The sequence below is a fragment of the Hordeum vulgare genome, chromosome 1H (genome assembly GCF_904849725.1).
Source record: "Hordeum vulgare subsp. vulgare chromosome 1H, MorexV3_pseudomolecules_assembly, whole genome shotgun sequence".
NCBI classification, from domain to species: domain Eukaryota; kingdom Viridiplantae; phylum Streptophyta; class Magnoliopsida; order Poales; family Poaceae; genus Hordeum; species Hordeum vulgare.
The window spans coordinates 490,120,203-490,144,586 of NC_058518.1; the positions used below are offsets into that span (position 1 = coordinate 490,120,203).

Here is a 24,384-nt window from a genome sequence, read left to right on the forward strand (position 1 = left end):
GTATAGAAAAAATGTTGGCTATTCATTCAAAGAATGTTAAACTTGTATTTGAAAAATATTAAATATGTATAGAAAAAATTTAACCATGTATCATAAAATGTTAATCTTGTATTTGAAAATTGTTAAATGTCTACAGAAAAAATGTTGACCATGTACTCAAAAAATGTTAACCTTGTCTTTGAAAGTTTTCAATCAAGCATTCGAAAAATTTAAATATGTATAGAGATGTTGATCAGATACTCAATAAATGTTGATCTTGTATTTAAAAAATGTGAAACATGAATTAGAAAAATGTATTATATATACCAAAAATGTGTAGTGAAAAACAGTGAAAACCGAGGGAAAACAAAAAAGAGAAAGAAAAAATAAGAAAGAAACAACTAATCAAAAAAAGATGTCATTGAAAACCAAGAAAAAACAAGGGAAAAAAGAAAATAGAAAAAACAGTGACAATAGATAAAGAAACTGGTGGAGAAAACCAGCTCTTTTACCTCAAGTAGGTCACACCTATAGTTTCACCACGAACTCTGCCATAGACCCAGTGGCACGCATCGCTAGCAACTATCCAGGAGACATGGGTTATAACCATGGTTTCTTTCCCTTTTTCTCCACTATTTCATTTGTTAAGTGTGTGCTAATGGGCCGGCCAAGTTGCTACGCTGGAGAAAGAAATCCTTCAGTGAGAGATCTTTCCAGCTAGCTTAATGTGAGATATAGTCGCCGCGGCGCAATACATCCTAGCAATGGCTCGTCGTTGGCATTTCAAACAATTTCAAGGAAAAGAATGGACATGATGGAAATTTCGCTCATTCTTCTACATGTTAAACGATGTACAGAATAACCTACATTACATATTGCTACAATTACAGAGAATCAACCACAGAGATCAATTTAGCTACATGAAAAATCTGGTGGACCTCGGCATCAGCATGTTATCTTGGAGATTTCACTGAAATGCACCTCCCGCACAAGACGAGCCTTGATAGAGCTCGTGATCTTCGAGTCCTGATCTTCAATGCTGAGAGCTGCAGCGAAATGACAGTGTCACTCAACAAGGAGGAGAAATTATGGCTGACAAGACACATATTATGTGCAAATATACCATCACATTCTCTCGAGAGAAAAAACTATTCTATTATCATTTGATCAAGAAGAAATGCATGTATCCCATGACATACAGCCACTTTCCAGACAGTATAAAACTAGGATCTCATGCTGAAGATGATCGTTTTACAAAGAACTCTACTGTTACTATCTGGCACTCCCTTGAAGCCACAATTCACTTATTTTGTCTTTTGGATGCATACATTCTACCATTGTCAATGAGTCAGCGGTATGAATGGTGATCCCTAAAGAAAATAACTCTTCAACAAAAGTTAATTTCAAGCTATCCAGACTTGATATGTTGCAAAACATATATAACCTTGGTTACTGGCAATTATCTCTTATATTGTATACAATTATACAAATGACTACTTTTCAACAGACGACTATCATGCCATGTGTCTTATACAGAGCCCAAGCTTAGGTTACTTAGGGGAATGAAAAATATATAAACTACCATAGGACTGAAGTTTTGAGTTGGTGTGATCCCAGGTCATTACCTTCCGTCTAGTAGTGCTCGAAGCTTTCCAACAAAGCAGACTCGACCTAGGCTCTAATCTCCTGCAAATAGATAAACAGTCCATCATCATATCTAGGATCAAAAAAGGGAAATTCTAACATTTCAATTATGTTGAACGGAATTACAGGATCTAACCCAGGCTCCATTATAATATTGCATGCTAAGGTTTAAAGTAATTTGTATGAATAGATTTAATTGGTTGTAGTATGGCATTACTTACAAATTCTCTTGCTCTAACTTTTCTGTTATTGACATGCCTTTTTGTCTTGACCAGCCTCCTTGTTGAGAACAAGCTTCCGCCTTGTTAATAACATGAGCAAGAGATACCTTACCTCTTACTATGTTTTTTTGTCTATCATGTTCATTATTCACATTTGTTCCTCCTCGAGGACCTATATTTCCTTGGTCTTGTGGTGATAAGGCTGCTACCCACACACCTCTTCTTTTATCTGAGGCAACAGCATCTGGTTCCCCGTACCATTCCATTTCAGAAGGGCCCACTTCAATAATCTCACCTTCAGTCAATATGTGTGGATCAGATTGCATCCATCTTGTCTGATTTGAGCTAGTACCCGGGGCTACTCTGCCTTTCTGGAGCCTGCTAACTAAATTCTCACCTCCAGAAGAAACTGAACTATGTTTCGTGAAAGACCTTGTTAAAGCGATGTTGGAATAGGTATCCTCAACACCTTCTCCGCCATCCTTCGACTCATAGCGGATTTCCAGTATTATAGCAGAAGAAAGGACAGACTCAAATGCTTGCAAAATTTGACCCCTGGACTTTTCAGCTTTGGACTTATTCACATGAGAACTGAACATTAACTGCACAGTTGGCGCTGCAGGAGGAAAAGAGCAAAATGTAAGAACAATGATTACTGAAACAATATCCTTACAATGGCACAATTTAGTGTTTGGTTGGTTAAAATTTTCTTTATGTGTTTCAGAGTTACTTTAACACGGTTTTAAACTTGTTAGCAATCTTGAATAACTAGCATCACATATTCCGTACCTAGAGAAGATTGACAGTGGCCTAGAAGCAATGTATACATCTAACAATAACCAAGATAACAAATTCCACTAAATTACATGGTGACCCAATACTAACATATAAATGCAAATCACTTCTAATATATTATTATATTATACTCCCTCCGTTCCTAAATACTCCCTCCGTCCGAAAATACTTGTCGGAGGAATGGATGTATCAAGATGTATTTCAGTTCTAGATGCATTCGTTCTTATTCATTTTTGTGGCAAGTAATTCCGGACGGAGGGAGTATAAGTCTTTTTAAGAGATTTCACTATGGACTGCATACGGGTGCCGGACGGAGGGAGTATAAGTCTTTTTAAGAGATTTCACTATGGACTGCATACGGGTGTATATAGACATACTTTAGAGTATAGATTCGCTCATTTTGCTCCGCATTTAGTCCGTAGTGGAATCTCTTAAAAGACTTATATTTAGGAATGGAGAGTATAGATTCACTCATTTTGCTCCGTATGTAGTCCGTAGTGGAATCTCGACTTATATTTAGGAATGGAGGGAGTATATGCAGCACGCTTGCACATTAACAATGATAACAACAAAGTTTTCCATAGGCATATTCTGCAATGAAATCTTGACATGGTGTCAAATAATACAAGCTGAAATGGAGTAAGAGGGAATCTTGACATGGTGTCAAATAATCATACTCTGCCATGAAATCTTGACATGGTGTCAAATAATACAAACTGAAATGGAGTAAGAGGGAATCTTACCTGTGCCAAGGCTAACAGAAATCACCCGTCCCTCTTTAGCCATCATTTTTCTCAACGAATCTGACTGAACATTTTCTAGAACAGCTTGCCAAATCATCTCGTTGTCAGTTTTGCTACATTTAGATCCTTCATTGATTCTGGTAGCACTTGTTGACAACACATGTCCATCTGGTGTATGTTCCCTGAGTCTCCTGCCACCATGGTAAGTGTTTGCCGTGACATGGCTAGAACAAATCCCTAGATTGGCATTTCTGTATTGCTGATTTTCCTGGTCAGGTGTTCTTGATAACCCATGCGGACCAGCATATATTTCTTTATGATTTGTAGTAGAGTTCCTTGCTATATCACCGTCAGGGTAGGTAGACAAACCCTGGTTAAAGCTTGTACTTGTCGATGAGCTTGGCAGTATATACTGTTTATCAGGAGCAAGCTGGAGCAGAGCAGCTGTAAGCCAGGTCATCTTATCATTAGAGACCCTCAATTGTTTTTCAGCTTCAGAGAGTGTTTTCAAGGCCTGGCGCAGTTTTTCCATATCCTCCTTTGATACTGTAATCAGTGCAACACAAAATTACAATGTGAAAACATAACATTTACAGTAGTAGACTTCCATGTAATGCATGGTTCAGGTGCAAATTATCCCCTACTATAAAATCCTTTCAAAGTAATAAATAAATAGATAAACAGGAATATTGTTGCTTACAGGTTGGACGTTTGAAGAATTTTCTTCGAATTCTTTCTTGTGCGAATGTGTAGGTGCCAGCAAGAATGTCCGTTATTATTGTGGCGAGTTGAGACATTAGGGACAAAGGCTCAACACCTGTTTCAGTGATATCACGTAAAGCTTTCACCGTGTTTGCAGTGTCAGCAGATAGTGCCAAATCAAGCAAATTTACCAATTTATCATCAGAAACCAAGCCAGCCTGTCAGGTAATGAAGTATTAGAAACGACAATCATATCGCTGTACTTAGAATGCAAGAATGTGTTGTTTAGATAGATAAAAACAAGTATTTTACTAAAAAAAAAGTTTGGTGCTTCCAATTGTAACTCTAACTTACTCAACTATTCGTGCATTATGCCAAAATGGTAACACATATTGGAAGAGAAATTTGAAGTATATGACGATGATATCGTTGATTTAACTTCACAACAAATTCCAGAGTTATATAAGCAATAACCTCCCCGGCTACTGAATTCTTTACCATTTCTGTTTAGCCTGAAATTATTCAATTATCTATATCATCTAATATACAAGTAATTCATATGACTCATTGTTGGATAACTTACAAGTTCTTGAACAAGCGGCATTGTAATTCTCTGGCCAAGCAAACTCAATTGATCCAAGGTCATCTCTGCATCCCTCAATGACCCATCTGACCTGGAAGCAATAAGCTTCAATGCATCTCTATCAACATCTAAGCCATCGCTAGTACAAATCCACTGCAGAGTGTTGACAATGTCGCATTCCTTCAGTTTGGGGAAAAAGAACTTTTGGCACCTAGACATAATTATATGTGGGAGATCGAGATTTGGGCTGATGAGAACAAAAACAACACGCCGAGGTGCACGCTCGACAACCTTCGATATGACACTCCACGTATCAGGCGGCAGTGTGTTGCAGTCATCCACTATGAACACCCTGTGGTGGGCTGGTAGCGGCGAAAGGATCACATTATCAAGGATATCCACAATGCTGTCCAGGTCAATGTTACCAACAGGCCCAATCTCCATCAAACTTCTACTCTTTCCCAGATTGTGCGCGATACAAGACGCACATGTATCGCAAGGCTTAGGGTGCTCAGGAGAATGACAATTCAGCGCCTTGGCGAACACCCGAGCACACGATGTCTTGCCTGTACCGTGCGGCCCGTAGAAGACATAAACGGACCCAATCTTCCTCTTCAAAATGGCATTGGACAGCGCCTGCACAACCAAGCTCTGCCCAACAACGTCCTTGAAAGTCCTGGGTGCATACTTCTGAGTGAGGCTCCGGTGCCGGCCACGCTGTGAGCCCCGTGACTTCTTTTGTTTTTAATTTTCAGGTGAACGAGACCAAATTATATCTCATCTACATGAATTCTAGGCACTCCCTTTTAAAGAAACCATTACCCTTAAATATTTTGATGTGTTTGGCATTAAAAAACACAACAGATACATAAATCGTTGTAATTTCAATGTCATCTTTTATTATTTAAAAAAGGACAGACCCCATCTTTCTAAAGAAAACGAAGAAAACGCAATTATTTTTGAAAATTGAAACATTCATTGCTTATGCACAGAAATACTGAAATTTCACATTACTATGGTTTTGAAAAATCGTGTTGACAAGCTAGTCTTAAAGCTCTACATACTCGGAAAGAATATTTCATCAAACTAAACGGCTCGGGTTGCAATCCATGGCCCTTCATACTAAAAAGATCGTCGGGAAAAGTAAATGTAGATGCATAATTTTAATGGCAAAGAAGTATTATCGTTGGAAATTAAAATCTTGTTTACTTTAGTAGGGCTGACTACGATGTTGTCCCATCCATTAGTGACCCCGCTTGTCCTGTTGCTATAGGTTGGTTGTGTCGTATTGTGGACCACCGATGGAGGAGCTATGATGAGAGCTCGGATCGAAAGCTCGGAATTCGTCCACACATGAAATGAGACATGAAGCATGAGAATCAAAACCGGAGCCGAAAGCACACCTTCAAGAACACCAATGCCACCCCTCCCCCTCTTCCCAACACACACAGGCCTCGTTGTATCCAAGATGAAAAGATGATACGAAAGCATTGACGACAGTTTGGGTTTGGCAAACCGGACGGGGTTTTCACCGAAAGAAAAGGTTTAGATCTACAAAAATGCCTCCAAAAAAGAAAAGTGTGCGCCAAGGATTTCACCGCCTTCGCCATGGACAACCGGATGGCATGGCTTTCGCGAGGACCCCACAAAATAAATGGTTCTTCCCTTGTTTGATTATTTTTGAATGGTGTTGGAAACATCTGAATTGTAAAAAAATGGAAATTCAACGTCGGTTTATCTAATAGTACTCCTCTTGTAGTGGTATACCATTTGTTGAAGATGCTTGTTCAGTCGAAGCACGAGCACTCAGGAATGGACTTATTCTGGCAAGCGAGGTGGGACTGCACAAGCTCATCGTCGAGTCAGATTGCATGGATGTGATTGACACTATGTTAAGTGACGGAAACTCACTTTGTCCGACGGCTGCAATCTTTGAAGAGTGTTCCTTTCTTGCTAGAAACTTTAATCTCATCCAATTTTTGTTTTGCCCTAGGAAGGCTAATATGGTAGTAGATACTCTAGCTAGAAATGGTGATTCCACTAAAACTATAAAGTGAATGGAGAAGCCTCCTGGTTTCCTTATGGATGTACTAGCAAATGATGTAACCCTCTTATCACATGAAATATAAGGGCCATCCAGGCCTTCCCGGTTCAAATAATAATAATAATACTCATATCTCATGATCTGATCTATATATAGCATACTCCCTCCTTTTCGGTTTATAGGGCTCATCTTAAAATTTTCAGATTTCCATTATATTAGGCTAATTTTGAGTATAATATAGTTAAATTGCTTTGAGTCTCACGCCATATTTAATTCATAGAGTTTAGAGAAAAGAGATGAGTGGTTATGCATGCATCGTTTTCTACATCCATCATGCAAGTCCAATGAGAAGGAGAATACTACATTTATTGCCTTGAAAATTAAATATGTGAGAAATATTTTATTGATTAGTTAAAACTAGAGTCCTCCACTTACAATTCACCTTGGTTGATGAGATTTTAGATTTGAACCCTATAAACCGAAAAGGAGGGAGTAGAAGTTAGCGATGCTTTAGGCTCTCGCTTTTCAGATGACACGCCATGCCTTTTCATCATAGTATTATATTTTTTTTCTCGTATCATGCACAATGCGGAAACCATTTCTACCCGTGAATTTTGTCGTTTTTGTCACGGGAGAAGGGAGATGAAAAGCATGTAGTAACGGATTTGGTGCTGATCAAGGCCTCAAAAAGGGGTGTCGCTTGCTAACCCTCTCTTTTTGTTCTAGGGAACACGGCCTACGCCTTTGTTTGTCACGCCTACTTCAGTTTTCTGTTGTCTCATGCAGCGCTTTTCAGCGCCGGCCTTTAGCCCTTTATTACTTGTGTCGCATGACATGATCGGGATGGTCGAGATCGTGGTTTACTGAGACCGAAATGTGATTCCCAGCCGATATTTTCCTCTAATAATGCTATTGTTTACGTACTGTGGCCTACCCGAAGTCTCTCAAGGAGGAAGTTTTTATGGAAAGCACGGAAAGATAAGCAATTATGCATGATGATGTCTTGTTTCATTCAAAGAAAAAGAAGGAACACGCTCTCGGGTGACGACGCTGACAGCACTCTTGTACTCCACTTCACTTGTAATCACTCACCACACTCCACCGCTTAATAGAGTAGCTAACTAATGGTTGATGTTTGATTAGCAGCTGCCCATGGGCCATGGCCATGGCCCCGGCAATGTCTCAAAAAGATACCACTGGCACCATCACGTCGCGTGCGGTACAGTACGCGTGGTACTGTGCGCGCGGGCGACACGATGTGCCACATCCATTCGTCGTATCATATCGTATCCCGCCCCACATGTGCCTTGGCCTTGTACTACATCAGGCCACCGAGCAATTGGACTACGGTGCGCGCTCCCGTGCGGCACTGTTTGAAGCGCGTTTTATCCTCACGACGATGAGATGATTTGGGTTGGCGCGCCGCACCGGACCAGGGGACGGACGCAGCCAATGTGTCGTGGGGGCGCACGGGCCCGAACGGCTAGGAGGCGCCCCCAAATCGCTGGACCCACGCGAGGTGGCCCTGGGGAACCCTGATTGAACCGATATAATCATATAAAATGCTGCGACAGGACAATGGGAGTAAGTGCATCTCCAACACCGCGCTTCGCGCCGCGCCCAAAAAACATGTTTGCAGCGCGTCCATCGTCTGGTTTGGCGCGTCGCGCAGTGCTGGTTCCAGCAGCCGCGCTAAAATGTAACGCGCGCCGCTCCAGCAGCGCGCAAATATATAGCATTTGGACACAAAATAAGTTTAAAACATTCATCAAAATGCAATGAACATGTGAAATTTAACACAAACAAGTTGATGAATAAAAGTCATGCCCACAAGTTCATCCAACCAAGTTCAAAATGCAAACCAAGTTCAAAATACAAGTTCATCCAACAAAGTTCAAGACATAAACACATCAATCATCTTCCTCGTCTTCTTCCTCTTCTTCCCAAGATGATTCTTCCGCCTTCGAAGATGAATCTTCCTCCCTAACCTCATCACGCACCGCCTCAAGTGTAGCTCCCACGGTCTTGGCAAGATTTTCAACGACATCTTCATGGGTATGTGTGTGAGGCACATCGAAAGACATTCCACCCATGGCCGGAGGTGCACCCATGCCTCTGATGAGAGAAGCAAAACTCATGCCACCCATGCCTCCCATAGCGTTGGAGGGTGCTCCAAAGCCACCCATGTCTCCCATGGCGGCCGGAGGTGCACCCATGCCTCCCATGACTCCGAAGCCACCCATGCCTCCCATGGCGCCGAGGCCACCGCCACCCATGGCGCCGAGGCCACCGCCACCCATTGTGCGGATCATGGCTCTTTTTTGAATCAAGACTTCTTCACGGGCAAGGTTGACATATTCCTTTTGCACATCATTGAACAAAGATGTGTCCAAGAAGAACAAGTGCTTTTCCCATTCCAACAACTTAGCTCGCTCCTCCATGCCCACATTCCTCTCCTCCAATGCCACTTTCCTCTCCTCGGCGGCCACCCTCCTCTCCTCGGCCACCAACCTCCTCTCCTCGGCCGCGGCATCTTGGTTCCTTGCCATTTTCCTCACCTCGTTGGCTTATTTTCTTGCCTTCACAATAGCTTCCATAGCATTTGTGAGCTCATCATCTCCTTTCCTCTTCTTATTTTCGGTTTTGTCCTTCTTGCACCCATCCGGTCGTTTTGGTTTCGAGTATGAAACCGAGTTTGGTGTGGGGCTTCTCTTGCCGTCATCACTTGATGCATCATCCTCCTCCTCATCATCATTCAACTCAATTGTTCGCTTGCGTTTGTTGCTCAAATGCAAATCATCCAAATCTTCACGCTTCTTCCATTTCTCATCATCCTTCAACACTTCATAGCAATGAGGCAAGGTAAAGATCTTTCCTTTCTTGATCTTCCCCTTCTTGGTTGTCCTCGTCTCTTCTTTGAACAAGTTTTGTGCAATGTTGTACTACAAGAAAAACAAAACAAGTTAGCACTTCGGACGCCAAAAACAAGTATGATGAACATGTATGAGATGCCACTTACTCTATCATCCTCATTTGTGCCACTTGGGTTAAACTTGTCAACTGCCTTTTGTGCAGCCGCCCACTTTTGACAATCCGAGTTGATTGTCGACCATCGGGACCGAAGTGATCTCTCGGAGCGGTCAATTCCACTCACGTTCTGAGCATCAAAGTATTCTTTCATTCGCCCCCAATAAGCATCTCTACTTTGATCACCTCCAATGGATGGATCCCTCGACACTTGCAACCAAGTATTGCATAGTAATTTGTCATCGTTGATGGTGTAATTGCCCGCTCTTCCTTTCGGCGCCTCGACAATGCCCTCACCCTCCTCGTCCACCTCAAACTCATGGTCGTCCAAATGGATGTCATTGGTTCGAGACCAATGCGAATTGTTGGACCCAACACCCATAGTTGACATGTATGCATCATCGTTGAGACTACAAAGTTTTTTGAACAATGCAAATATAAGCTATCTATATGATGATGCATTGAAAAAATAACAAGAAAATAAAAGTTGGAATTTTTTTCACCTTGGGGGCATTTCATCGAACACGTGGTGCGCGTCAGCCGACGGCTCAACGAGTGAGCTCGCCAGCACTTCGGTAGACGCCGCGCCGGTCAGCCGCCCTGCAAGCTTCTTCTTCGCCTTCGAGCTCCCGGAGCCGTCCGCCACCTTCTTCTTCGCGGATGTTTTTCCTTTCTTCGACCCCGCCGCATTGGGGAGCTTCGACGGTGCAGCGGCGGCACGGGACGACGCCGGCGCGACGCCACCCGTCGGCCTGGTCATCCGCGGCGGCAAGAAGAGGCTGCGCGCGAGGCCGACGGTCGGCGGAGCTCCAGCGGTGGCGGCGCCAACGCTCGCCGCGCTAGGGTTTTCGGCGGCGACGGCGGGGGGGGGGGGGGGGGCTCGCGGCTGTACAACAGGGTAAGCGGGGTGCCGGTCTGCGCGTCCATGGTGGCAGGGGCGCTGGTGCCGGCGCGCGCGGTGCGAAGGAGGAAGAAAGAGAGAGAGTTCGCGCGCGCGCTCGAGTCTGCCGCGCGCGGAAGTGACCGCTCCAAATTACCAGCGCGGGATAAGGCGATGGACAACGCACGCGGTTTTTTCGCGCCCGCTGGAGCATCCGGCCGTGTCGCGCACGTGCTAAAAAGGCATATTTTTGGGCGCGGCGCTTGTTTTGCGCTGCTGTTGGAGATGCTCTAACAAGGTAGTAACACGAGTGTCGACTAAGAAAAAGTATGATGAGATAATTAATAAATAAGAAGAGAGAGAAATTAAGTAACTTAAGCATGTTACTATCTCTATATAGCGGATATCAAGATAAGATGAGTCTATAGCCTAATAAATGATAGACTCAATGTTACTATCCACTATGAAGGTAGTAACTTAGACTAGTAACATATATGAGTATATGTTACTACTTTATGTTACTGTGCGTTGTGAGTAGTCTTAGACTACCCATAATGAAAGTAACATAGGTAGTAATATAAGTACCACTTAAGCAAACAATATGATGTGGCTTTGAGTAACTTAGGATGAGAAGATAAGATGAGTCTATAGCCTAATAAATGATAGGCTCAATATTACTACTCATATGTTACTATCCACTGTGAAGGTAGTAACTTAGACTAGTACTCCCTCCGTTCCTAAATATAAGACATTTTGGAGATTTCACTATAAACTACATACGGATGTATATAGATATATTATAGAGTATAGATTCACTCATTTTGCTTTGTATGTAGTCTTTAGAAGGTCTTATATTTAGGAACGGAGGGAGTAACATATATATGTTACTTTTAAAATGTTACTTCTCCATTATGAGTAGTCTTACGTGACTGTGTCTCGCTCCTTACGATCGACATGAGGACGGGTCGGAAGCATGGAAAGTTTGTGTTTGTGTAAGTTTTTCTTTTCTTTTTGAGGATCTGTGTTTGCGCAAGCTGCAATGTACTCCTTCTGTTTCTAAATAAAGTCTGTTTAAATGTTTTATTAAAAAACTACAAATGAATGTATATAGACATAATTTATAATGTAGATTTATTCATTTTACTCCATATGTAATCTTTTAATAAAAAAAAATTAAAAATATATATTTAGGAACGATAGGAGTATTGTATGAGCTCATGCGAGCACGTGATATACGGATTTAGGGACTGTTTGGTTCCCAGACTAAGGTTGCCATACCTAACCTTAGTCATGCCACAATACCTTAGTCATGTATTTGGTTCATTACCACACTTGTGGCTTGCCACACTTTTTTAGTTATATGGTCCACATGTCATACACTTAATTTTTATCAAATCTTACCACACTTGTAGTGTTCATTTTGTTAGCCACTGGCAGTCACATTTTGCCTAAGATTAGTTATGGTAAAGTTAGTCATGAACCAAACAGCCCCTTAAGGCTGCGGCCTGCGGTATACGTACTAAGCAAAATCACGCCGTTTAAAAGGGATCTCAAAAGCCTACCCTGCCACCTAGTCGGAGGGTAAAGCATGCATGCATGGATGCATGTGGACAGAGTATTTTGGGTGGTGCAAATTTTGAAGGCGGACGAATCGAACACGAAGAAGCACGAGCAGCTGGGTTTTATGGCATCCCTGCGGCGCCAGGTTCTTTTCTTTCCCCCCGTGATAAACTCAGGTGGTGTTTCTTTACCTATGGACTAGATTAAAAAACGATTTTGCTATTTTACAGTTGAGTGTTTTTCAATTCGCTGTCATTCAATTTTCTGTTGGTCCGATCTGGCGCTAAGATTTGTGTTGAGAACTCTGGTTTTTAGGCGTTGTGTATGTAGTATGTATTTTTGGACTTGAATAACTGTATTTTTTAGTATTTACACTGTACTTCTTGGTGATTTACACTGTACTTATTTGGTATTTATAGTATAAATTTATTAGTTTTTACAGTGTAAGTTCATCAGTTTTTGCAAGTGTAATTTTAGGGGATTTGGAGTGTAATTTGTGGGATCTATGACTGTAATTTATGAATGTTTACAGTGTAACTTCATCAGTAAATACAGTGTAATTTTATAAGTTCCAATGTTTTGACTTAAGGTGTTCTATTATTGGTTAGAAAACTTGACTGATGCCCAATTTATTTTCAGTCAAATTCAAATAGACACTTTCCTAAAAAATCATTTTTAGTCCTTAAGTAAAAAAACAGGAGGAACTTTTCCTTAATAAATTAAAAAAGACTCAATTAAAAAACTTTTTTTAGTCCCTGAGACTAAAAAAAATCTAGTCCCTCGAAAAGAAACACCACCTCATACTCCTACTGTATTGAAGAACGTTCTCCCGCCACCGCAGTTCGAAACTGAGCCTAGGCCACGTGGTGACGTGGGGGACACGCTACTGCTACTACTCCTACTGTGCAAAAGTGCAGTGTCAGACAACTGATGCTGTATCTTGAGTTGTTCAAGAATAAAAAAAAGAGATACCGTATCTTGAGTTCTCCTCGAGTCAAAACATTTCCAAGCGTGCGCACGAATCAAATCCACAGCCCTGCTAGTGTGCTACTGCTGCTGCTGCTGCCCATGAAGGCGTGAGCACCACTCAACGACTCAACGTCTCATGAAGTGGAGTGCGTATAACCTAGTACTAGTAGTAGCGTACGTATACTCCTACGTCTGATGAAGGGTTGCCGGCTCTGCACTCTGCTAATTCCGTACGTTAATCGCTGTCAGTGATCTGGAGCAGCACCTGACATCGATCTTTGCGTGTTTTGTGCCGTACTGCCCGTTTCATTTGACTTGTCGCGCATCGGTGTCGCACTGGAAGGCTAAAACAATTTATGGTTGCTTCTTACTCTGATGTACGTATATATATATATGGACACGAGGGATAGCGTGATAGGTTCTGCACTTGCTAGATTCTAGGGACAAAATGACACTGCCTAGCACGTAATATATATACTCGTACTAATCCTAGCACGTACTAGTACTACTTACCACTACGTAGCCGGAAATCTGTGCACGGAAAAGTCACAGCAACAATCCTTGTTCAAAAAATTACTACAACAGTACGTGCGTATACGTATATCGATGTGCCGCCCGCTGCGTTTGGCTCCACTTCACATGTCCCGTGCCTTCCATTTAGCGGATCGAGGGCGAAATCAGAGGAGATGGAATGGTCAGGAGCTCGTCCTGACAGGCTCCGCCACGGGTTAGAATCACCGCTGGTAGTAGGGTGAACGAAGTTTCAAAAAAAAAAGTAGGGTGAACGAGGCTGCTGACGCCCTCAAGTGTGGTTGCTACGAGTTAGAGCATTTACACCCGGACCTCTTAATTCTTAAATTATTGTTAAACGTTCGGTCGGGCCATCCGATTATGATCCGGTCATAAAAATCGATCCAGACTGGTCCCTTAAACCGGCATCAAACGGCCGGGCTGATCGGCATCCCTCATTTTCAGCTTAAATATGGGGCGGATGTGGAGGAGCCCGGGCACGTCCGCCTAACTCGCACTAGCCCGTATCTATTCCACATATATTCGTTCTTATCTGTTCGTCGGACCAAACACTAGCCACTTCACTCCACTTCCATCCGTCACCCAAGCTCACATCTCGCATGGCTCGCAGCGGGTCCGAGTCCTTCATCTCCAGATCCGTCGATCACGAGATCGTCCCACGCGGCCCCGAAGAGGAGATGGTCGTCCGGTTTGCGCTCCGCCGTTCCCGAGAAGCGGCCGCACGATGGTAGCGCTCGGACTTGCAACACTTGGAATCCATTGCTTCCGCACAACCGATGCTTGGACCCGGCGTTGCTGCCTCACCGGAGGCGGTGCGGTCCGTCTCGCGTCCGAACGCCGTGGCGGAAGCGCAACCCCTCCATTGATGCGCCGAGCATAAGGCATGGCCGACCTCAGACGATGTCATGGCGTGGCGTGCCCGCCGGTCGAGGCAGCGGTCACGGGATGCGGCGGAGGCCCTCGCGGCGACGGATGTTGGAGAGGCGAAATCACACTCTCCGGCGCCCCGTAGGGTGCAACAGTGTGCTCGACGCAACCACGTCCTCGTGGACATCGGCTCCTCCCAGGAACGACCCGTCATCGACCTCAGGTCAACTGGAACCTTGCGGGTTACAAACACCGAGGAAGAGCAGGGCATGGGAGACGGCAGGAGCTCGACTCCCGTGACTCGGCTAGTGTCCCACATCCTACTCTACCTCGTCGGCGACCGGAACGATACTTTGAGGGGCGCAGCCAGCCGTCGTTCATGGGCATGGTGGAGCCGGACGAGCTCCGCTTAGTATTAGGTTTACGTTGCATGTAATTGTATAGATTTGAGGTTTCTAATTTGAGATATCCGGATGTAGAATGTAATATTTGAGGCGTGGCCGGTCAGTGTCTGCGGGCGCGCCTGCGGTCGTTTGAGGGGTCCGGCTGTAGATGCTCTTATAATGCTATCATGATCCGAGACGGGAACGACTTGGGCTGTAAGATGATGTTTAGCCGGATCTTGTAAATCGGACACCTTAAACGCTCACACACGCATTAGGGTGCGTCCACCGAAACTAACCGGGCACTTTCTAAATCCATGCCTTCACACTCACGTATCTCATATCCGACATGTTATGTTCTTACAAATTCATACAACGTAGTATATAGATCAACCAACCGATGAAAATCGACAGCAAACTGACATATAAACTGATACCAAATGGACATAATTCACACAAACATCATAAGAGGATCATCAAAAGGACATCACTCACACAGTTCAACAATCCGGCACATTCTAACAACATACTAATACTAGATTACGTAAGAGGAGAGGGCGAGTTTGACCACTTTCTCGTCAAGCCTTTGCCCTACCGGTCACCGGCGATACTGTGAGCGTCCGCAGCGGGAGGTGGGTCGACGTTGGAAGTTCGGAGTCAGCCTCGTCACAAGAGGGGAATAGGAGATGACTATGTAGCCTTGGCAGCGCTGGACGATGCGGTCTTACTTGCGCTTGAGCTTGGCCACCCTTGCCGCCTCTGCCGCTGCCTTCGTCGCCTCTTGCTGGATTGCTCAATGTCGAGCCGCAGTTGTTCGGTGTTGATCCTCCGGAGCCTCCGGGCGTCCGTCTTCGCCATGGTTCGTGACCGACGGTACACCCAATGAAGGATACACTCCTTCTCGTCGGGCACCGGCATCACGTGGACAACGCAACCTTGTCGGACCCATCCCCCTCTCCCTCGCCCTCTACCTCTCATGGCGGGCGGCGCATTCCTCTGACTCTGGAGTCTGCATCCATGGCGTCGGCGGAGCGGGCACTAGAACTCACCTTTACCCGTGTAGAGCAGCGGTCGGAGGTGGAGTAGGAACGTTGGGCGGGCGGAGTAGACTACAAATTCCTCGTAGATCCGCGCATGGGGCTTGAAGGGACGGCGTCGGCGATGTGCCGATGGACTACAGGAGGCATCGCACCAGAGCCGGAGTTGTCGCCCATATCGACCTGCGAGCGCTCGAGTGTGATACGGAGCACGAGCTCCTCCTCGTTTGCGGAGATGCCGTCGGAGTGGCCGCCAGTGCTGAACATGCTCGCCGGCGCTACAAATTGGACGATTTTGGGAAGGGAGGGAGTCGGGGAGCAAAGCGGAGAAGAGTGAAATGAGTTAGGGTTTTCTACGGTAGGGGGTTTTGTGGGGTCGGGGTGGGCCAACGGTGGGTAGGGCCGACGTGGCGGATGCGCCCGGGCCGCTTCATATCCGCCCTATATTTGGGCTAGATATGAGGGGTGTCGGTGAAAAGGATCCAGATGGACCTAGAGGGGGGGGGGTGAATAGGTACAGTTCCAAATTTTAATAATTACTTAGCAATTTTAGGCAAAGGTGCGGAATATGAGCGTGAGCCTAATAATTGCAATGACAAGGAGTAAGCTATTTAGAGTGAAGTAAGGCAACCGGTAAACAATAATCAAATGCAAGTACGTAATAAGGATTAACACAAGTAGAGAGTTAGGGCTAGGGATAACCGAAACTCCAAGAGAGACGAGGATGTATCCCGATGTTCACTTCCTTGGAGGGAAGCTACGTCACAGTTAGAGGGGCGGATGTTACCACGAAGGCACACCAACGCCACGAAGGCTCACCCTATTCTCCCTTTGAGATAACTCCACGAAGGCGTTTCTCAACCACTAGTGGTAAGCCTTGAGGTGGCTTCCAAACCTTCACAAACTTTCCGGGGGTAATCACAATGGTTTGATTCCTCTCCGAAGACTCCTACCGCCTAGGAGTCTCCAACCTCCAAGAGTAACAAGATCACGGGGATTGCTCAAAACTTGCTCAAATCACAAATCACTTTGGTGGAGAGGAGGAGAAGGAGACGATCTATCTTTTGATTGGAACAACACTCAAAGGGGCTCACAAATGCTCTTGGGATCTAACATTGGGTGTAGGCAAGAGTGAGTGAGGAGAAAGGTGTTCTTGTAAGTGTTCTAGGTGTGTTGAACACCCTCTCACGAAGTGGGAGGGGGTATATATAGTGGGGAGAGAAAAACAGCCGTTGGGGTCACTTAAGTCTGGCAGTGGTCGAACATCCCGCGGTTTCTCGGATGTCCGAACGCCCACAAGGTGTCGGTAGTCCGACACTGGTCGGTCGTCCGAGAGATGTATATATATCTGGAATTACTGTGTAGTTGAACAGAACCGGACGTCCGGAGGAAGCCGGAAGTCCGAGTTAGCCGACTCAAATTTCTGTGGTGCAAGGTTCCGGATTTCCGAAGGGTGGTCGGACGTCCGGCCCTCGGACGACCGGAGGGAGCCGGAAGTCCGAGTTATATGGCTCTGTTTTCTCTGGTATAGGATTCTGGATATCCGAAGGGGGTCGGACGTCCGGCCCTCGGACGTCCGGAGGGAGCCGGAAGTCCGAGTTATGTGGCTCTGTTTTCTCTAGTATAAGATTCCGTATTTCCGAAGGGGGTCGGACGTCCGACCCTCGGACGTCCGGAGGAAGCCGGATGTCCGAGGCATTGGTTCTGTTTTGAGATAAAAACTGAGCAGTGGAGATGTGGTATAAGCAGAAAAGTAGAGATGTAGTATGAGCAAGTTCATCGCAAAACCTGTGATCCCCTCTTAATAGTGCGGGATCCCTATACTCAAGAATAGTAAATTCAAAGAATATGCTACATCATCTTTTCTCAATCCCGAGCCTTCTTGTCATATAATTCCCGATCTTCTCAGACCACCTTGGTACATAATTCTCAATCTACTAAAAGTACTTGCCATCGTGAGATACACTCAACAAATAAGATTAGTTTCCTATGTATGTGTTGTCATTAACACCAAAACTCGATTAGGGGCATGACTGCACTTTCAATCTCCCCCTTTTTGGTAGTTGATGACAACATATACATAGCTCTCAAAAGATTGAACATACATTTTAGCTTTGGAGAGGTTTAGTACGGAGCTCCCCCTTAGTACGTGCATGGTAAAATATCAGAGCTTCCCTTTAATGTGTGTATCGAAAAGATCATGTGACTTAATAAAGATGATAGATCATCATATGAAGTCATGGAGCAAAATATACTAGCATACGATGATATCATAGCAATCCATAGCAAGCATATGATGATATTATAGCAATCCATAGCAATCACGACATTCATAGGTAGCCATACATAGTGCATCACAATCGTTTATCCATTACATTACACAAACATGCAAATTGAGACTAAATCTCCAAAGACCTAAAACTAGGATACATTACTCCCCCTTTTGCACCAAGTACCAAAAAGTGAGGCACCAATAGCATCAACCATGCTCAGAGATCATCAGGAGCATCATCATCATCATCCTCATCATCAGGCAAGCCACTGCCACCAGCCTCGTCAAGAAAATCAACCCACTCAGGACCAGATGGGAAGCCAAAGTCAGAAGGAGGAGCAGCAGGAGGAGCCTCATCGTCACTGACATCAAGAGCGCCCGAGTCTCTCAGACGAGCCTTGAGGGCATTCTTGGAGGAGACGATGCGAGAAACCACATCATGAGCTTGACCGCACTGGAAAGAGAAGGCCTTCATCATAGCAGAATGTGCCTTGCCAATGAATTTGGCAAAGCGACCGAGAGGAGATGAGCTGGATGAAGGGGTTGCTGTTCGGGCAGCAGTGCGGCGAGTGGAGGTGGATGGTGGGGTTTTCTTGAGAGCATAGTTATCCGCCATGTGAGCGGGAATGACCCACTTGTGATGCGTGTGAGTGACAGCAACAGTGAATTCAGCAACACGGTTAATAACAGCCTGGATGAAGGGGGCATGAGGGAAGGCTCGCTTGTATTGAAAACTAGCGAGCCGAATCTCATGCCATAGAAAGTGAGGCACATTAATTTTGTGCTTGGGGTTCTCGTGCAAATGTGACATGATGTCAATACAGTAGCCACTTCAGGATCCCTTATCACCCATCTTGGGATAGATGGTGCGGATAAGACACTAAAAGATGATAAAGTAGGGAGAGCGCCATATGGATACTTGGTTAAGATCCTTCCTCCTTCGTCTGCATCAAGTTCACGGAGTGGTTTGAGGAGAAACCCACACGCCTCAATTGGCTTATGTGCATGGTTAGGATCATTCTTATGGATTTTTAAGCCGGGGTCGGGGAAACCGAGTGCGGCAACAAACTCATCATAAGAGGCTGTGAACTGAACGTCAGAGGTCATCCAGCTAACAGTGTTGCTTGGGCCAAAGAAACATGTGGCATAAAATTGGTGAATAGCAGCAGCATTAAAATCGCACCGAAAAGCAAAGGGGGCAGCAAGCCCCGATGACTCAGTGGGCTCAATGGCACCCGGGTATTTCGTCGGGTGCGTGCGAATATGCTCAAGATCAATAAAGTGATGGACAGAGAGACCCTTAGGAACAATGACAGTAGTAAAGATGTCCGCTTGGACGTTTGTGCGGAAACGTGAGTCTATAGAGTCACGTACAACAGAGAATTGGTCAACGTCGCGGCGGAAAGTGAAGTAGCAAGACTTAGGAACCGTGGTGAAGTTCTTGACTTCACGACCTAAAGTAGCAGGAGGTTCAAGAGAGATGCGACGAGCTTCACCTTCGGGCTGTCCGGGAGGAGGTGGTGGCATATAGGAGGGCCTGCGAGTCCCAGGCTTCGGCATAGTCTTCCGGACGGCGACGTATTGTAAGTGCATCTAGTGCCCCTTAGTGATTTTGGTGGTTTGAAGACTTATAGGTTAAGTATCTAATGTGTTTATAAGTGTACACAGGATCTATAAGTCATTGAGGAGTTTGAGATATTTGAAGAATATCGACCCCTAAAAATATATGTCTTCAGTTGAAGAAATTGGTCTGAAGCTGAAGAAATGAATCGCGAAGAATTTGCGATGAAATTGATATTCCTCATGAAGATATTGATATTGAGAAGATCGGTGGTTCCTGAAGAAAATCATTCTAAAGAAATTGAAGCGTGAAGATTTACGTTTTCTGTTTTACTTTCTTCGCATTTGATGAATAGGAATACCGTACTGTTAAAGGGGGTCAAAGTAACACTATGGAATGATTTTCCTCATGATGCTCAACCCAAGCCAAATCCTACCAAAAGCCTCAAATGAGGAATATGAGTGACATGAGGACTCTCACAGTTGAGAGTCCCGACCGTTTCGATAGCCACGCCAAGTCACTGGTCTTATCCACTCCAACGGTCATATTATTTAAGGGCATTAGTGTCAAATCATGTCGGGATGCTCCCACGCTATAAATAGCCGCCCCCCACAACCACTAGCTGGTTGGCTGCTCCATTCGTAACTGACACTTGTCATAAGAGCAACCCAAATTCCTCAGAGCTTTCGAGAGTTATTCATCAGTGAGGAAATACACCACCCACCGAAACCACAAACCAAACCTAGTGATTGAGCATCACTGAAGAAGTTGTTCCTGTGTGGGACTGAAGCCTTTTACCTTTGAGGACTGTGCATCCTCCAGACGGTTAGGCGTCATGGTCTAGAGCAATCCAGCAGTCAATTGTGGATCGCCGGGTGACCAAGTTTGTGAGGGTTTGGAAGTCTGCCCTGAAGACTTATCACGAGTGTTGGGCGAGGACTGTGTGTCCTTAGCTCAAGGAGAATACGGTAGGGACCGTGTGTCCCGGGACTGGGTGTCCTTTGGTTTAAATACCAAGCTGCTCCAAACCAGATGTACAACTGTCACAGCAGTTGGAACTGGGTCATCAACCACAGTCTTCACCAAGAATCGGGTTCTAATTCCTCAACTCTTTACATTCTCTGTATTATGTGTTGATGACATTCACTGTGACTGTTTGAAGAATTTGCTGAAGACTTTCTCTGAATTTCCTCAACCCCAAATTCTTCACTTGAGTTAATCATCATCTGTATTCTGCGTGCCTGCTTACTGTGCAATCTGTTTTCATAATCTTCACTCTGTAATACTGCTGTTGTGAACGATTGCACGACTGATCCTTAACTGTTTCCGCTGTAAGTTAGTCATCAGTGAGGAATTTCCTCAAAAGGAATTTCCTCAGTGATGAAATTCTAAAAATCTCCTATTCACCCCCCTCTAGTCGATATAACGCACTTTCAATTGGTATCAGAGCAAGGTACTCCCTTGTTCTGTGTGATTTTGGTTTAACCACCTGGAGTTTTAGTTATGTCGACTGCAGACATGTTTAAGGTGACTGCAGCATGTCCTACCTACGAGGGAAAGAATTTTCCCTTCTGGAAGAACAAAATGCAAATGCATCTACAAGCTATAGACAATGATCTCTGGTATATTGTGGAAAATGGTGTTCCCATCATTTCTGCTAGTGTCACTGCAGCTGATGTGAAGAAATTCAAGCAACTCGATTCTCAAGCGAAGAACATCATCTGTGGTCATCTGAGCCCTGGCCAGTTTGGAAGAGTAAGTGCCTTAGGCTCTTCAACACTGATCTGGGAGAGACTGTGCAAGGTAAGTGAAGGAGTATCAACCCAACGCGATTCTCGTGTTGATATTCTTCACAATCTCTTCAATCGCTTTAAGAGACATGACAATGAAAGCTGCCAAGACACCTTTGATCGCCTCACTGACATATCAAATGAGCTGCAAGCACTGGGATACATCACTGATCACGAAGTTGTGAAGAAACTGTTGAGATCTTTGGATTCTTCATTTGACACTTTAGTTCTGATGATTCAAGAAAGACCAGACTACAAGATGCTAGATCCTGCTGATATCCTCGAAAGGCTAAATACTCATGAATTCCAGCTAGAAGAAAAGAGAGATCTATATGGACAAAGCTATTCCAGACCACGTGCACTGAAGGCAAGAGCAATTTCCTCATCTGAAGAAGAAGACACAGATGACAGCAGTTGTGACCCTGAAGAATTTGGTGAGGAACTTGCAATGCTTGTGAGGAAATTCCAGAGATTTACACGACGAGGCCAGTTCGGTAAATCATCAAGAAGAGACATGAGGAAATCAGAATCTGCATCTGAGGACTACAAGAAATGGACCTGTCACAAGTGCAAGAAATCAGGTCATTACATTGCTGATTGTCCTCGCTGGGGAAAGGAATCAAAGAAGAAGAAATACAAGGATGACAGTTCTGATGACTCAAAGAAGAAGAAGAAATCTTCAAAATCCTCATCTTCAAAGTCCTCCTCACACAAGAGGACTAGCTTCAGAAAGGCTCGGGCACTTATTGGCAAGGAAATGGATTCCGAGGCAGAATCAGAAGAATGTGATGATGAAGAAGGCTCTGGAGAAGATTCAGAATTCGGACAGGCTAGTCTTGCACTAGCAACCAATTTCGTCAGCAAGTCAATCTTCAATCTTGAAGAAAATGAGTGCACCATCCATACTGATGACTATGCTGATGACTTCGCTCCAACCTATTGCTTCATGGCAAAAGGTTCAAAGGTATCACATAATGCCTCCTCCTCTGATTCAAGTGACTGTGAACATGATGATTACAAAAAACCCAGTTACAGTAAACTTGCCATCATTGCCACTAAACAACAAACTGCTCTGGAAAAGCTTCAAAAACTGCTAGACAAAAGTGATGATCTGTTGAATGATGAAATGAATCTCAATCAAATCCTCGCTGATGACATGAAAAATCTTTAGTCTAGATTTGATATTCTTCAGGATCGTTATGATACACTCCTCACTGATCATGAGAAGCTTTCCTACGAATTTCTTCAAAGGAAGCTTAATCTTGAGAAACTGAGGATGTCTCATGATGATCTTCGCATGGAAAATGATTCATTACTAGCTCAACAAATCAACGCTAGTCAAGTTGAATTTATTCCTCCATGTCTTAAATGCATTGAACGAGAAACTACTAATTCCTCACCAGAGTCATCAAATGCTACAAATTCTTCAACTGCACCTGTTGTGTCTATTTCCTCACTTGAGGAAAACACAAATGTTACTGATGAAAATGCAGGGTTGAAGGAATTGTACGTGACAGGCATGTACAAAAGCCTCAAAGGACACCAAACCCTTTGTGATGTGCTCAAAAAGCAGATCTTGAACAGGAACCCGAGGAAAGAAGGAATTGCCTTTGAAAGGAAATTAAATGCTGATGGAACTTATTGGAAACCTGAGCAGTATCCCAAAACCTCATGGGTTGCTGCTACTGGGCCTCCTTTTGATCCATCTAATCTAACTGGCTTCTCATGTGAATTATCCTATTCCTCGGATGAGTCATTTGGTTCCAACTATAAACTGTTCAAAAATCAATCTGGTGAAGTATTTGCTAGATATGTTGGAACTAACTGCACGAATGGCCCTCCTCTGAGGAAAATCTGGGTTCCCGAAAGTTGTCTTGAAAATCTTCAAGTGAATGTCCTCATGACACCACCTCTGAAGAATTTGAACCCCAGATCCAATTCCTCAGGAGGACCAAAGTCTTCAAGAGGATCAAAATCCTCAACTGGTCAAAACTATGCTCGTACCCGTGCTTATGCGTCTAACATGCAGGGAAACTACAAGGAATATGATTATGAGCGCTACTCCTCAAATCATTATGTTCATAAATCCTCAAACCAGTTCTCTGCATACTCATATGAGTACGTTAATCCCCCTACTGTTAAGAGAAGTGCATTAGCTTCAATGCAACCTTTCTCATATGGTGCTCGCAGGATGATGAACGCTTTGCCACCCATTCAGATGTGGGTGGTGAAGAAATCAAACTAATCACTTCTGCAGGTCAGGTCTCCAGATGAAAATCATCATCTGAAGAATTTGCTGGAGACCTGAGGAAATGCTTGATAGGACGCAAGCTAATGATTGATGAAATAGAAATATTTCACACGTCCTTATATTTCTGTTATGATGAAATCACTGAACTGTTGAAATTAGTATCATATTCTTCAAATCTGAAGCATATGAGATGGTAAGCTGTACTAATTCATCTGCAGGATGACAAACCCAAAAATACTGAGTGGGTTCTCGATAGTGGCCGCACACATCACATGACTGGTGATAAAAGCCTACTGATGAATATGCCACTAACTCCATCACCTCTGAAGCAAATCACATATGCTGATAAAGGTAAAAGCAAGGTATTGGGACTTGGCAAAGTAGCTATTTCCAAGGATAGGCATATGGACAAAGTGATGCTTGTTGAATCCCTTGGTTTTAACCTCATGTCAGTCTCGATGCTTTGTGATCTTGATATGATTGTTATCTTTGGTAGATATAGATGTGTAGTCATCATGGAATCTGACAGATCCAAAGTCTTCGAA

The 24,384-nt window shown here is 44.2% G+C and overlaps 1 protein-coding gene across 1 annotated transcript; it reads right to left on the reverse strand.

Moving 5' to 3' along the window:
• Positions 1–791: 791 nt before the first annotated feature.
• LOC123401668 (protein STICHEL-like 3) lies at positions 792–8,822 on the reverse strand. Its single transcript, XM_045095516.1, has 7 exons — positions 8,700–8,822; positions 4,668–5,402; positions 4,083–4,302; positions 3,383–3,928; positions 1,845–2,460; positions 1,605–1,665; positions 792–1,025 (listed from the first exon to the last, which is right to left on the reverse strand). The coding sequence occupies exons 1-7, from the start codon at positions 8,820–8,822 to the stop codon at positions 933–935; spliced, it is 2,394 nt and encodes a 797-aa protein (XP_044951451.1). The 3' UTR covers positions 792–932.
• Between the last annotated feature and the right edge of the window lie 15,562 nt (positions 8,823–24,384).

What these genes read in the sequence shown, in the direction of transcription:
- LOC123401668 (XM_045095516.1), bottom strand. Translation starts at nt 8,822, where the DNA reads ATGGGTGCACCTCCGGCCATGGGTGGAATGTCTTTCGATGTGCCTCAC. An exon ending in ATTCTTCAAACGTCCAACCT is followed by an intron (nt 3,929 to 4,082) that starts GTAAGCAACAAT and finishes CACTGATTACAG; the next exon opens with TATCAAAGGAGGATATGGAA. An exon ending in TTCTGTTAGCCTTGGCACAG is followed by an intron (nt 2,461 to 3,382) that starts GTAAGATTCCCT and finishes TTCCTCCTGCAG; the next exon opens with CGCCAACTGTGCAGTTAATG.